This window comes from Taudactylus pleione, unplaced genomic scaffold (assembly GCF_031769625.1).
Source record: "Taudactylus pleione unplaced genomic scaffold, aTauple2 ptg000573l, whole genome shotgun sequence".
Lineage (NCBI taxonomy): Eukaryota > Metazoa > Chordata > Amphibia > Anura > Myobatrachidae > Taudactylus > Taudactylus pleione.
In genome coordinates this window covers 7,352,410-7,368,014 of record NW_028284975.1, presented here as the reverse complement: position 1 = coordinate 7,368,014, position 15,605 = coordinate 7,352,410, and the positions used below count along the sequence as shown (strand labels likewise).

Below are 15,605 nucleotides of genomic sequence, written 5' to 3'. Positions count from 1 at the left end.
TCTTTATTCTATAGAAAATTCATATATTGAAGTAAAGAACATTTTACCCACAATTGCAAAATAAATAAATAAATAAATAAATAAAATAAATTAATAAATAGATGACAAAATAAAATACTATATACTCTTGAAAACAATAATATCCTAGTGTGTATTATTATCTATATTGAAACAATGGCCCTCATTCAGAGCCGCTCGTTAGCGGCAGTACGCTCGTTCCGAGCGATGTTTGCACATCTGCGCATGCGTACGCTTTTTAGTACGCATGCGCGAACCAGTCAGTGCGGCCGAAAATCGTTTGTACGCTATATAGCGAGTGCCTGCTATTTTGAGTGACAGAATGAGGCGTATGTGGGTGGTAACAGGGGAAGGTGCTTGAAAATGGGGAGTGGAGATCCGAACGCAGGCGTGCTTAAAGGTCAAAACGGGCGTTTTATGGGTGTGTATATTTAAAACAGCAGCGTCAATGACCACGTCACTGGGTTATTTTAGAGCCAGAACTGCTCGCAAATTTGTGGTAGCAAACACCAACCACAAGAATAGCGAGCAGTTCATACGCTGGTCGATGTACTCGATTAATCTAATAAATAGCGGACATGACGTATGGTGCGAGCGGCCAGGGGGCGTTTTTAACAAATAAACGAGCGTATGTTTTGCTCGTTCGTTCAGACTTAGAGGTGTGAACAGACTGCAATGTGCGTACGGATCATTTGAATAGCCACCCCTTGTTTTTAAACGAACGACCGCAAATAGCGAACGGCTCTGAATGAGGGCCAATGTTCATAGATTAGACACATTCGAATATTGTGAACAAATGGAGTCAATTAGAAACCCTTTTGCACCCAATCCTGGGTGTCGTTCCAATTTGGATTCCTGGTTGGTATCCAGACATGTAATGTCACGTCTAAATTATCTGGCCAGATTTATGGCTGTTCATAATAAAGAATACCTGTCCTTAGCCGTATATAGCGATGATGGATCGGCTTAATTGAAACCAGCTTTCCAAGTGTGACAAGCGGTTGTCGGACCTGGGCTGGCTGTGTCTGTGTGAAGCGGCACACATTGGGGTGTCCAGTCAGTGACAGCTTCCCAGGTAAGTTAGACGGCTGCTGGGACTGACCTGATGTTACTCCAGCAAACACATAAGTCTACCGTTGATGTCCATTTTTATATCCACATGTGATTTATCTGCTAATCTGCCCATGTGGTTTGGTATATGTGGGTTTAACAACCCGTGTCTTTTTCGTGAAAGGATGGCCAACCACCGTCGTTCCATCAGACAGGCCATTACCACCGGCAGTTCTGCTAAACCGGTGGCACAACATTTTTTACAAGCAGGCCACCAAGTGGCATCTTTAAAATGCCGCACCATTGACTTGGTCTCCAAATCACCTAGGCGAGGGAACCGGGAATTATGCCTCCGCAAACTAGAGGCTAAATGGATATTTTCTTTGGATACTGTCTCCCCTAGGGGCTTAAACAAGTTCAATCAGCTTAATGTTTTTTTTAAATAAGTTACCTGCTTTGGCTATTATGATTGATATATTCTGTGTATTTAACAATTTTGTGTTTATTTATTTCTTTTGCTATATATATTATTAGCATACTTGTATATGTGAGGTAATTAGGGGTATTTATGACTACCTTTTTATTATATAGTATCAAAACATTTCATAAAAAATGCGTGTGCTAATTCTTCTAATAATACATTTTTCTAAGAATGTGGTATGTATGCCTATATAAATACATTGGGTGATATAGTATTGTTTTTCTTTTGGGTCCGTGGGTCCCACTTGATAGCGTGTGGTCCCTGATGTCACACTGGCGCTTAGTCCATATTGACTGTTATAACTATGGTGCTATAACTCTTCATATGATGCCCACTTTGTGATCACGGTGGGAGGCTTCCTACTGATGGAAGCAGGCTACACATTGCAGGATTAGTTACCTTGTTGACGCTGATAATTGTCTCCCAAGGCTAAGCGCTGTGTATTGTGCTGATTGTTGCCATGACTACTGGACTTGTCTGGTGATTTGCACGTGGCCAAATCCAATCGCACTTCCAGTTTTTGCTGAGATGTGTTCAAAGTGGTGGAACACACCCCACTTCCAGTTTAGCTACATGCTGGCATGTGACATGTGGGCTTGCTCGCTATTTAAGGGGACTCAGGTAAGACGATTTATGATGTTGTTCCTTTGATATATGCTGACTTAGCTGTATCACTGTTTTACTGATGGTCTTGATAAAGGTGATGTTTGACCGAAACATCGACAACTTGTTTTTGGAATACATGCATTAAAATCTACAGTTGCCTACTAATTACTCTGGTGAGTGCCCCTATATCTACATTTGACTGTGTTATCTTGGACCCACCTGGTTCCAAGGGAGGAGCACCCCAAATGTTATCTAGGATGAAGATGTGAGTGCAGACCTGTTCTGGATACTTGTAAGGGTTTGGCTATTTACCCTTTGTCTGACACCCATCGTTATTTCATCTGATTCATATCAATGGTCTTTGAAATATATGACCATATGGAAGGATAGTTTTTGGATTTCCTGTTTTTTCTAATATTTTTAACAACATTTTTGTTATTTTTTGTGATATATGTTTTTTGATACTTTTTGTGCCAAGGCAAGTTTTTCATTTTATCTCTGATATGCTTAATACACTTGTGATGTGTATGTTTAATTGAAGACATTGTGGACACACAGCTTTGTGATAAGGTTCCTATTTTTCCTTAGATTGTGGTGTAGAATATGTCTCAGGGTAGAGCCTTTATAGCTGATGATATACTCCTACATGAGGCAAAGAACTTACTGATATCCCTGATGGATGATGATGCAGAAAAAATATACTTTGATGAAATAGAATTAAATTCCCTATCAGCAGAGACCCCAACAGATATTTATCATAAGTTATTAAGATTGAGACATAGGGAAACTGACCTAGTGTTACATGGTCAGTTCCTCTCTAAATACCATAGATCTAAAAAAATCCCCGGGGCTTTAGGGTCACCAACGTTCCCACCATCGGCAGAACCAGTGCCACTTTTTGCACCAAGTGGTGTGGAGTTTTAAATAAATGCTCACTGGATTTGATCCTGCTGGTTGTGGAGGAGGTTGGGTTGGAATTACTCAAAATCCGCGAGGACATTAAAAAACTAGAGACATCTAGCTTGCAGTTATTGACATCATAAAACTATAAATTGGTGTGAGAAGTTGCAGGGTCAGATCGAATTGTACAAAAGAGATCTGGTAGCAATTAAAAAGAAGAAGTTTACTATGGTTAACAGTAAAAATTCCAACCACCAGGTGTACAAGTGGTTATCTGGTGGTACTAGTGGTCCCTCTAGACAGCAGAGAACATACAGGCGCAGGGCGGCATTCTCGATTGCCACAACTTTGTCACAGTCCACCTCAGATAGTAAACCATCCACCTCCTTACCACCAAAAGGATTTTTAGGACCAACCCAGATACCCCCAGGGAAGTAGAGGTCAAGTGGTGGAACGCGCCCCACTTCCAGTTTAGCTACACGCTGGCTTGTGACATGTGGGCTTGCTTGTTATTTAAAGGGACTCAGGTAAGGAGATTTATGATGCTGTTTCCACCTGGTTCCAAGGGGGAAGCACCCCGAATGTTGCCTAGGATGGAGATGTGAGTGTGGACCTGTTCTGGATATATATATATATATATATATATATATACATACATATATATATGCACACACACACAAAGGAAAAAGTCCTGCACTCTCCAATATAAACAACTGATGGGGTGCTTATAAAGGGTTAATATTCCAATTGTATATAACAGTCCCCAACTATATACACATAGATCCCATAAGGAAATGATGGTACTCACCAGACTAATATTGTAAAGCATGAACACAGTGCATTTATTGTCCAAAAACATTACATCAAAATTCACATGTACTGTATATACAATATCACCAACATTTCGGTCCCACCCGGGACCTTTATAAAGGCAATGACATCTGAGTTTATGTAACAACATGCATAGGATCAGCATATGATACAGCAGAGCAATGGGAAATACAGAGAAATGAATTTCTATAAAGAAGGGAGCACAGCCAATTATTTCCATAGATAAGGAAGCACATATATTTAAATATGTAGATACAGTGGAATACTTTTTTGATTCCTACCTGCAACTTATCACTCTACAGTATACTCCAGCTATTCTGAACAAGTTGCTCTACCCTTGCTCCTTTTATATGTCATACCCAGTTTGTGATGCTATATTATTATTTGGTAGTTACAGTATGCTGTGTACTTATGCTATGCTCCTCCACCTCACAAAATTGTTTTACCAACATTGGCCAAGGGCTGCAGCCAGCTGGCTGGCTAAATTAAGTGACAGAGCAGTAGGACAAACTCTTGCAGTTTGAAAAAATATAGCACGTCTGTGGCACAACAGTGTCAGAATGGATGGCAGTTTAATAACCTATATGATCCCATAGAATATTTTCATATAAAGAAATAATAACCTAACTACAGTATAAAAGCCTAGTAAAAAAAATCGAATATATTACCAACACACTCTAATCGGGTTGGGTATGAAATCCCAGCTGTCGGGATGCCGCTGGTCAGAATTCCAAAAGCGGCATCCCGACAGCCAGAATCCTGACACCCATAGGGAAGACAGGTAAGTATTTTTCTAACCCCCTACCCTAACCCCTACACTAACCCTAATCCTTCCTCCCCAGTGCCTAACCTTAACCTCCCCCCTTAGTGCCTAACCCTAACCTCCCCCTCTCCGCACCCTAAACATAACACCCCCTCCAAGGTGCCTAAACCTAACCTCGCTACCTTACCCTATCCTCCCCCTAACACCCTGATACTTAACTTCGGGATTCCGGCGGTCGGGATACTGGTGCCGGGATCCCAACCTGTCGGGATTTTGGCACCAGTATTCAGAGTTTCGGCATCCCGCATGCCGGGATGCGGACTATATCCCCTCTGACTGCAAATCACAGTCCTCATGACAATATAAGTGAATGCTTCCGGATAAAAATCTAGTTGAAATCAAAATCATCATCAAACTTACTCCAAACAAAAAATCATAAGCCTAAAACCAGTATAGTTAAATGGAGTTGGAGTAACAGGCTAGTAGTCTTTACACCAATACAGCAAAATGAGCAAAACCTATAGTGATAAGTCGTGCATGATGGAATTGTCCTGAACCCCCCACCCAACTTCATGTTGTTTTATCAACGAAATGCACAGATTAGCAAACCAACAACTTCAACGACAGGACTGACACTTTTGTGATTGAAGTGTTTGATTTGTTTGGGTCTCCACAATCCAAAACATTTTGGTGACTTGGTTAAACCAGGCTTCCAATAAGAGTGTTGAACATCCTCAAAGATCAAGATGTCATCATCCTCAGCATCACCATCATCACTGTTGTTAATATTATTATTACACAATTTAAGCTCATCAGTCTCTGGGCCTGATTGAGCATGGATCACAATTGCAACCACTTATCCAGATCGGCCGATTGTTGCGTACTGTGCATGCGTATGCACCACATTGCACATGCACAGTGATGCACTGCAATTATACACACACACAGGAATCCATCGCAGAGAGAGCGACAGGCCAAGCGCATTCTGGGGTGGTGGCAGGGGAGTGGTTGGAGAAAAGCAGCCGTGCCTGTCCATTTGAACAACAATGCATTGGCGTGCATTAATTAGCCCATGCGATTGCATATGCAGCTTGAGTACTCACTGCATGAGACGAGACTTGCAGTTTCTGAGACAGGTCTGACCTGCGTTAATTGTGAGTGACAGGCCAATGTGCTCCAATGGTATCTATGTATACGCAAACTGCGAAGTATTACGGATGTGAGAAAGCAGCTGTGGGCATCTATGCAGGCTGATTGGTGGCAGACATTATATTTTTGCAGCTGCATTCTGTGCGATTACGGAGCTGTGATCGCAATTGCAATCAGTGCTGAATCAAGTCCTATTTATAGTTGACGGCAGATGTATTCCTCATGAAATTTGTAGTTCAACTTGATGATATGCTTGACTGCATTTTTTTAAAGTAGCCTACTATACCGATTGCTCACAAGGTTTCCAGTTCTGTTAAACAGTCTTTATGACTACACACTGGAGGGTAGTCAGCTTAAGTATATCATAGCTCCTTTGTAGAAGAGGCTCCAAATCTCCTTTTTTCTTCCCAGTATTCAAAGGGTGTGTTTTAGATAACAGTCTGTACTAGATCATTAAAGTAATCCTCCACCATTCTATTGATGCTTACTCTTTCAGATTGAGTTATGGTGGATGTGTCAATATGGGATGGCAGCACCTCTCTACGGATGGGCCTAGCATGTAAGAAGCACCCACTCACAGGAGCATGGCATAGCAACCAGCAGCCGGGACTATAGTACTCACTATTAGGATCGTGGGGCAGTCCCATAATAGCCACATTTTAGCTGGATGTATTTAGATGCTAAAATGTAACAGACTAAAAATTAAATGGCAAACTACTTTATTTTGTACATCTCATGTAAATAACACATAAATAAAATCTATTTTTGTCATAGAGATAGATGAATGAAGGACTTCATTTTGACTTAACACAAGGTCATGTTATACACATTCCGCAGCATATATCCTAACCCACTGCTCCATGCTCCTTCTTCACTATCTACCCCATCTGTGTTGCCCCTGTCTGTCTGCCCCCCCACCCTAAGCTCTCACAAACTTATAGTATGATGTACTCCTAACTCTCAAATTGGCACCTAATGCTTGGTTGCTTATGCCCTGCTGCTTGTGTTATGCAGCAATGTCTATAAACCATGTCCTTATCCTGCATTGTTTTGTACTACTATTACTATTTTTTCTTGTGTTCTCATTTATGTACTGTGTAAGACCCTGTGTAAGACCCTGTGTAAGACCCTGCGGAACCTTTGTGGTGCCATATAAATAAAGGATAATAATAATAATAATATGTGGGCATTTCTTTTAAGCCTGACCAGATGTCATAATGTTTCTCTCTAGTGTGCTGAGTTGACTCATCATCATCAGTGTCTCTCTTGGAAAAAGTCCGTTTTTTTGGCAGTAGCATTTGCAAGGAGCTATTTGCATCTCTTAAGATCTGTGTCAGTTGAAAATAAATACATTATATATATACTTAAACTTAGAATCAAGCATGGTTGCCGAAATATACTGATACAATTGTAAGCTGTTGCAAACCCTTTGGTCCTGGCGAATCAAATAAAGAGCTTAATCGACATGTCCAACATACTTAGCAGAATCTCTTAATTATTATTATTATTATTATTATTATTATCAGTTATTTATATAGCGCACACATATTCCGCAGCTCTTTACAGAGAATATTTGGCCATTCACATCAGTCCCTGCCCCAGTGGAGCTTACAATCTATGTTCCCTATCACATTTACACACACATACTCACTGGGGTTAATTTGTGTTGGGAGCCAATTAACCTAGCAGTATATTTTTAGAGTGTGGGAGGAAACCGGAGCACCCGGAGGAAACCCACGCAAGCACAGGGAGAATATACAAACTCCACACAGGTAGGGCCGTGGTGGGAATCGAACCCACGACCTCAGTGCTGTGAGGCAGTAACGCTAACCATTACACCGTCTGTGCTGCCCTCAGCTTCTCTAGTTGCTTTTCCAGTAGTTTAATTAAGGGAATCATCTGACTCAGACTTGCGTGGACTGAACTCACTTCACATGTTAAAAATGTAAATGGTGTCAGTAGTTTGCATAAAAAACTAGAGTATTTTCCAGTGTGCTGCAGTATGGTAATATATCCCTATATCATGGTTTGATGTGTACATCATGATGGCTTGTTGCTGTTCCTCCAGTCGCTAATGCATGCAAAAGGTGGAATTCTACCTGGTTACTACCTCTTGCTTCAGTTGGTAGTATAGCATTAAGGGCGGAATTCAATTGATTTTGCGGCCCGCATCTCCCATCTAAAGTGACAGGAGATTGCGGGCCGCTATTCAATTGTGCCAGCTTTTCACACTGATCGCGCCCATAGAGGTCAGGTTTAGCCGCGTAAAGCAGCTAAACCCGACCAAAGTGCTGGGCGCGATCGCGAAAGGTGATGTTTGGGCGCCCAAACATGTCACTTTTCGCACATTTCAGCTCTCATCCCCCAGGGGCTGCGAGCTGAAATGTAGCGCTTGGCAGCTGAACGCGCCCGACAGGAGCAAGAATAGAATAGCTCTGTCGGGCGCGATAGGGGCTGGAAAGAATTGAATTCCACCCATAGAACTGTTCTTGTAGCTACTGCAATCTTACACATGTGGTTTCTGAATGCCAAATATGCCCAGAAATGTTATGGGCCACAGCCAGCATGTTCTGCACTGCTTGAAACTGTCATTTTTAAGCATTTCTGAACCAACAAATTTATTGTGTGCACAAAACATGATATATGTTGAAATTGACCCAGTTTTAATGCTCGTACAAAGTTACTAGCATTATCAGAAATTACAACTTTTCCCTTCATAATTAGAGGTGATGTTTTCTTGTCAAACATAGTTTAGATTTGGAGTGCCCTTTCTCTTTCTTATCTTCTTGCCTCTTGAATTACTGATAGATGACAGGGCAGCAACACCCAGTAAGTACAGTAATATATGCTGCCTCTCAAAACAGTTTTTTTATATAGCTAAATTTAATGAAAACACTTGAGATTTTTTTTTTTTAAATCTACAAAAATGCGTCAATTTCTCCACGTTTTAGAAGGCTTCATACATCTCCCCACATATGGAATACAGGGTGCACTTTTGAGCACCTCACTATAAGAAGTAGAAATGTGTGGTTCGGTTTTCCTAAAAAACCAAACACACCCAAACTTTTGGGCTCCGAGTAGAACCGAGTCCCGGCTCGGGTCTGTTGGAGCTCGGATTTAAAAATCTAATTTTGGGTTTTGGATTGCATGTAAACAGGACCAAGTTATATGATTTTTTTATCAATTTAAAGAAATCCAAAACCAAATCTGAATCAAAACATTGCAGGGTCATTTTGCCAAACCAAAATGTGGGGGTATATCAATAAATTGATTTGATTTTTTTTTTTTTACATAGGAGAACTTGAAAGGGTTCTATGTCAACTAACCTCTTTATAGATGCAATGAGTTAAGTTATAAATAAAAGGTAAAAATTTTATTGTTTCACCTTCAGAATAGGAAAGGGATCTTCAAGGTGATGCAAACTCATCAAAAACAGTTAAAAATGGATTGGATGCCCTTTTTATAATAATTGGTAACTTTAAATATAAATCAGTAGAGGATATGAAACTGGTGAGATAGCAAATTACCTATTTTGGATTATGATTATCTTTTCACTCTGCTCTGAGGTTAGATTGGCAACTGCATCACAGAAGTTTGCTTTTTCCTTTCCCTAAATCAACACAATAAGAAAGTTGTACTTCATTAACCTCTGATTTTTCCAGTCTTACCAACAATGTAACTAATCATAGAGGGGTCTGCAATAAGTTTCCAAGTGCACAAAATATTATATTTACAAACAAAGTGAACATTTGCATGCGCTCAAACTATTTGGTGAAGCAGCTGGACCAGTCCATATCAAGTATGTCTTTTACATGCTAGTTGAAGGTCTCCACTGCAGCTTCCGGTGACTCAAAATGAATCCCACGCATCTTGTGTTTGTTTTATGGGAACTCGAAGAAGTTGCAGGGGACCAGGTCTGGATTGTATGATGGATGATCAAGCACCTGGATGCAGTCATGGGCCAGAGAAATCTCCACTATCCTGTACTTATGGACAGGAGCATTGTTATAATAAATAATGGCACCACGAGTGTGAGTTCTTGGGTGGTGCCTGGAAATGGCTTCCAGCACTTGTGGAAGTCATTGGTTGGCATACCAGTCCCCAGTGATGGTGCGCTGCTACACGAGTGGTACAGTAGCTACATGACCAGTCTTGGCCACAAAAACAGACGCCATCTGCTTGGCCATGCCACACTCATGTCATAACTTCTGTGGTGGCACACCTACAACTGGGGTCTACTGGGCCGACTGTTGTTTGGTTTTGGGATCGAAACTGCAGATCCAGGAATCATCACTACTGATGATCTCCCAGACACAGTTTGAGCAATAACCATCAAACCTGGTCAGCATGATGTAGCATCAAGTCAGCAGAGCCTCTCTCTGCTCATGAGTCAGCTGATGGTCCACCCAGTGTGTAGAAATCTTGCTCAGGCCAAGCTTTTCGTGGAGTATCAAGCAGATAGATACCAATAAGTTTCTTATATATTTCTCTATCTGGGCCACAGTCACTCCAAAAGCAGCTCGCAGTTGGTCAAAACACTCTGCTGTTGCAAACCACTCTTGTAGTCATAGAAGTTCATGGCTCTCCAGTGGCCTCTGTTGAGCTCCATAACAAGTTTGTGAAGGAAGTGATCAAGCTGACTCTTCAGTGTGCAGGGCGCATATACAGTTCTGTGTCCTGAAATTTCACAAGAACTTTAGTTAGAGATTACAGTTTACAACCAGATAGTCATATTTTGTCTACTCTACCTATGCACTGCACATCCGGAAGCTTGCCATGTACTATGTGTATATTATAACAAAACAGGTGTTTCATAGGTTTTGTCATGGCTCCAGAAACTTTGTTCCAAGGAAATCTAAGGTATAGCCTATCTTATATTAACCTCATCATAGACTGACTATCCAGTTGTAATATTGTAATGAACCACACATAGAGTCATACAGTCCACAGTCTTGTAAAGTTCCCAGCATAAGTATTAAAGGTATTAGTGAACCATAATATTTTTCTCGTATTAAACTTTGCTCATCTATACTGTATTTACAAAATGCAATTATTATACAACCTAACCTGAATTGTTGCAATATTTATTGATTTTGTTTTTATATTTTAGGTATCAAATCATTGTGGTATTGTTTGTGTACTGCTTCCCATTGCTTGTCATGGGCATAACATACACAATTGTTGGAATTGCATTGTGGGGAGGAGAAATTCCTGGGGATACATCTGACAAATACCATGAACAACTCAGGGCTAAAAGAAAGGTAATATCTTACATTTCATATTCTGATCATTTTAAATGTGCTGATGAAAAAAACATAGACATGTTTTTATTGTGAAAAAGTAATCTTTTATAATACAAAATTAACCAAAGTTTGTGAGTTTTTAATATTTGGTTATCCAGTATAAAGTATGAAATGCAAGTGCATGATAAATATATCCAATACATGTGTAATGCAAGAAATCAGGTTAGATCCCTAGGGCTCTGTTTTTCCATCCATATTCAGGCAAAACAGCCATTCACTTTAATAAGCACTTTGCTGATGATTGATATTTAAAAAAATATCCTTATAAAAAGTTCAGTGCTTAAAAGGTAGCCCCTAGTTATTTTTCTGTTTGTCTATACAATCTTTTTACCCTTTTTATCGCTCTTTGACAATTGCATCTGTGCTGGATGAGAAAGACCTAGAACGTATTTGCCAGTTTTACAATTATTTCTATGATAAATGATAAATAATATAGACCAATTAGAAAATAAATTTTAGACCTAGCTGTGAAATCAAATGTATACCATACCATTAAAGCGTACATTGTTTGCACTGTGCAGGAACATATGAATGAATACTAGCATAACATTTAAATTGTGTAATTGAGATCATGATCATAGTTAATGCCTGATGAGATTCAAACGAAGTCAGCAAAAGGTTGACCAACAATTATGAGCCCAGTTTGTGATGTGTTTTATCCATTCCCCACTTAACCGGCTGTGCATAATCTAGAAACAAGTTTCTAGTGTGAAGTGTTACTATATTTAGGAGTTTTATGGTCACCATACATACTATATGAGTCTTTGAGTATAGGCTCCCGGTTTTATAGAAAAACACAAGTATTTTTGGGGAAAAATTACAACATCTTCAGAAATACAAGAGTTTTATGACTGGAGTGGCCGGTCAGGTGTGTTCCATGTTGAGGATACATTAAGTGCAGGAATGTACCTATTTTGCACCAAAATGCAAAAGCAAGAGTATGTTTCTGAAGAGGCTGCATTTACAGGATCTTTGCAAGATGGCATATGCTGTTTTCTGAAAGCAAAAATACTTTACACTACCTTCTGTGAAGTTAGAGATGAATGCTCATCCTTTATTGGTACACAGTTTGTAGATTCCATGTGGACTCAATTCAATTTAGCACAAATGGTGCACCTTGCATTGTAATAATTTATAATAAATAAAATTGTTTAGAATTGTTTCAAACTGGTTGTCAAACCTTTCAGTTAAATTGGTTCTAAAGTTTGAAAATTTTAAAAAAAATTCTCAAATTTGGAATATATCTAAAAGCTAAAGTAAAAGCAAAGCCTAAAGATAAAATCCTTGCAGCAAATTCACAAATTAAAAAACCAAACAAAAACAAAATAAATCAATTAGAGAAACATTTGATCTTGTTCAAACATGTTTTTGCTTGTTCAACTTTAAGTCAATATATTATACAGTATTAAGGGTTTTCATGCAAACGCCAAGTTTTGAACTTAAATACAGGAATGTTTATTTTTCAAACAGAAACAAATCTAAAAATACTTTCAAATGTGGATATTTAAGTGTGAACATGTTTCAATCCAGCATGTACTGTACATAGTCAAACAAATGCATTTTATATTTCATGTTATCATCCTTTAAGTGTGAACTGCGAATGTTACTTCAAAATTTAACTTTGAGTTCAATCTTGATTTAGGTTAACAGCTAAGCAGTAGTTAATGAATTTCAATATTTTTGAGAAAGTTAAAATTCATCAAACTGTTCTGGTTTAATTCAATGGGATATAGTGATGAGACCGCCGGGACTTCATACCCATTCAAATTCAACTATGTACTTACTGAATAGTTTAAGAAGCAATTTAAACTAAAGGTTTTATTTATTGTTTTAACATATTTTTCACTAATCTATCTCAAATGCTATGAATTTTGATATGTACATCTTACAATGAATGCACTGAATTCACAGCTCAAGTAATTAGGCCTTCGGTGCTTTTTATAGATATGGTGTGCTCTTTACAGGCATATTATGTTTAGTTGTGCATTATATTATTGTTGCATTCATTCATATATTTATTATTGTTTACATTAGTTATTTATATTTAGCATATTCTAATGTATATGTATATTTTGCTAAGTATACATTTGGGATATGGGGGGAGATGTACGAAGCCCAGAAGCGGTATCAGCGCACGTTATGTGCGCTGATACCGCTTCTCCCCGATGTATGATTGGGGGTCTGGGCGGTAAATGACAGGGGTGCTATGCGCCCCTGTCATTATCGGCGCTGCTATCTACAAGATAGCAGCGCCGACGGCAGGACTATGTATGAACGGTCATAACGTATGACCGTTCGGCTGGCTGTAGCTGTCGTTATCAACAGCTACAGCCTGGCGCTAGCCTAATCCCACAGCAGGGACAGCGCTGTCCCTGCTGTCGGCTCCAGGCTGCACGCGGGGATCTCGCGATACTTGCGTGATCCCGCGCATGCTCAGTGGAGCCGTCCTGGAAGAGACACAGCGCATCAGCACTAGGCTGATGCACTGCTGTCTCTAGCGGGTAGTGCCGGAGGGGGGAGTTAACGCTCCCCCTCTCTGGCCGATGAGATGTTTATACATCTCATCGGTAGTGCTTCCTGCTTCGCCTCGGTAAAGAGGCGAAGCGGGAAGCGTTATAGCGGCACGGTAAGTGCCGCTATAATACATCTACCCCAGTGTGCTATAAACATTAAGCTCTATTCGTGATTATGTGTTTTTTACACACCTAATGAGGTTTACGTAACTGACCAGGGGTTACTATTCTATTACCAGTTATATTTTTTGATCATAGTCTCATAATGTATATTATGTCTTGTGCTTTAGTGCTTTATATCATTTTCTATATTGTTTTTGTGTTTTTTCTACATAGGTGGGCATTGTTTGTTTATCGGGGTTATGTGGTGTATGACTCCCGTTCTGTTGAACGGTTGCCATGGCCACGATCCCAATTTGCTATGGTTTGTTTATGCATTTGGCGCGCTCCCTGATGACGTCTGTGCGCATGCGACACTGGTTGTCGGAGTGCTTCCATGGACCATCGGCAGTGTGGCAGGATTGTTTTCCAGGTCGGGAGGAGGTGCGTGGTGTTGTGTCAGGTATTTAAATGTTTTATGTGCTTGTTTGTCAATATATGTGGGTATCTTGAGAAAGGAGGTTCGTCCTCCGAAACGTCGATTAAAGAAGACTTTTTTATCTTTACCACGTGTGCCAGTGTCTGAGTGCCGCCTTCCTGTCCAGATATATATATATATATATATATATATATATACTGTATATTTAATATTTCTTACTTTTGCAAGATCCGGCACTCACTGGTTTCAGGAAAGCTGCTGGATAGATAAATATAGTGGGGAGGCGGTACTCCAGATTAGATTAGTAATACTATTCTTAACAAAGGCGCAATAAAGCGCTGAAACATTGAAATCTTGTAACGCTACAGTGAGTCCTTATTTCTAATCTCAAGTGCTGCCATCCAACTGTATTTATTTATATATATATATATATATATATATATATATGTGTGTGTGTGTATATATATATATATATATATATATATATATATATATATATATATTAGGGGTGTGCACCGGCCACTTTTCGTGTTTTGTGTTTTGGTTTTGGATCTGGATCTTTCTTCGTGTTTTGGATCTGGATTGGTTTTGCCAAAACCACCCTGCCGTGTTTTGGGTTCTGGGTTTTGTGTATTGGATCTGTATTTTTTTTTAAAAAAGAATAAAAACAGCTAAAATCACAGAATGTGTTGGTTTTTCCGCTCCTATGCTATTATTTACCTCAATAACCTTAATTTCCACTAATTTCCAGTCTATTCTGAACACCTCACACCTCACAATAGTGTTTTTATGTCCAAAAGGCTATGCTAAGTGACACAAGTGGGCGGCACAAACACGAGGCCCATCTAGGAGTGACACTACAGTGGCAGACAGGATGGCAGTTTGAAAAACTAGGCCCCAAACAGTACATAATGCAAAGAAAAAAAAGAGGTGCAAGATGGAATTGTCCTTGGGCCCTCCCACCCACCCTTACAATGTATAATCAGGACACTTTAACAAACCAATCATTTCAGCGCCAGGGTCTGCCACACAACTGTGGCTGAAATGATTGGTTCGTTTGGGCCCCCACAAAACAAGCTGGCAATTAATCTGTCCCTGCACAAACTGGCTCTACGGAGGCAAGATGTCATCCTCATCCTCCTCATCCACCGATTCCTCACCCTTTTCAGTATTGTGTACATCCTCATCCTCACAGACTATTAACTCGTCCCCGCTGGAATCCACCACCACAGGTCCCTCTGTATGTTCTGGAGGCTGGTCTCCCTGGAAGAGTTGGTAATTCATTTTTATGAACATCATCTTCTACACATTTTGTGGAAGCAACCTCCTACGCCTTTTGCTGACAAGGTTCCCGGCTGCACTAAACACTCTTTCGGAGTACACATTGGTAAAATAGAGCCAGTTTGTACAGGGGCCTCCAAATTGCCTCTTTTTCCTGCCAGTACAGGTATGG

General features: G+C 39.9%; 1 protein-coding gene across 1 annotated transcript in view; it reads left to right on the top strand.

Annotated features, from left to right (window-relative positions):
- The window catches only part of TACR3 (tachykinin receptor 3), a 242,313-nt gene that overhangs the window by 111,854 nt on the left and 114,854 nt on the right, over positions 1-15,605 (top strand). The window contains exon 3 of the mRNA XM_088453257.1: positions 10,909-11,059. Coding sequence (XP_088309383.1) covers positions 10,909-11,059 — 151 coding nt within the window. The remainder of the gene's footprint in view (positions 1-10,908; positions 11,060-15,605) is intronic.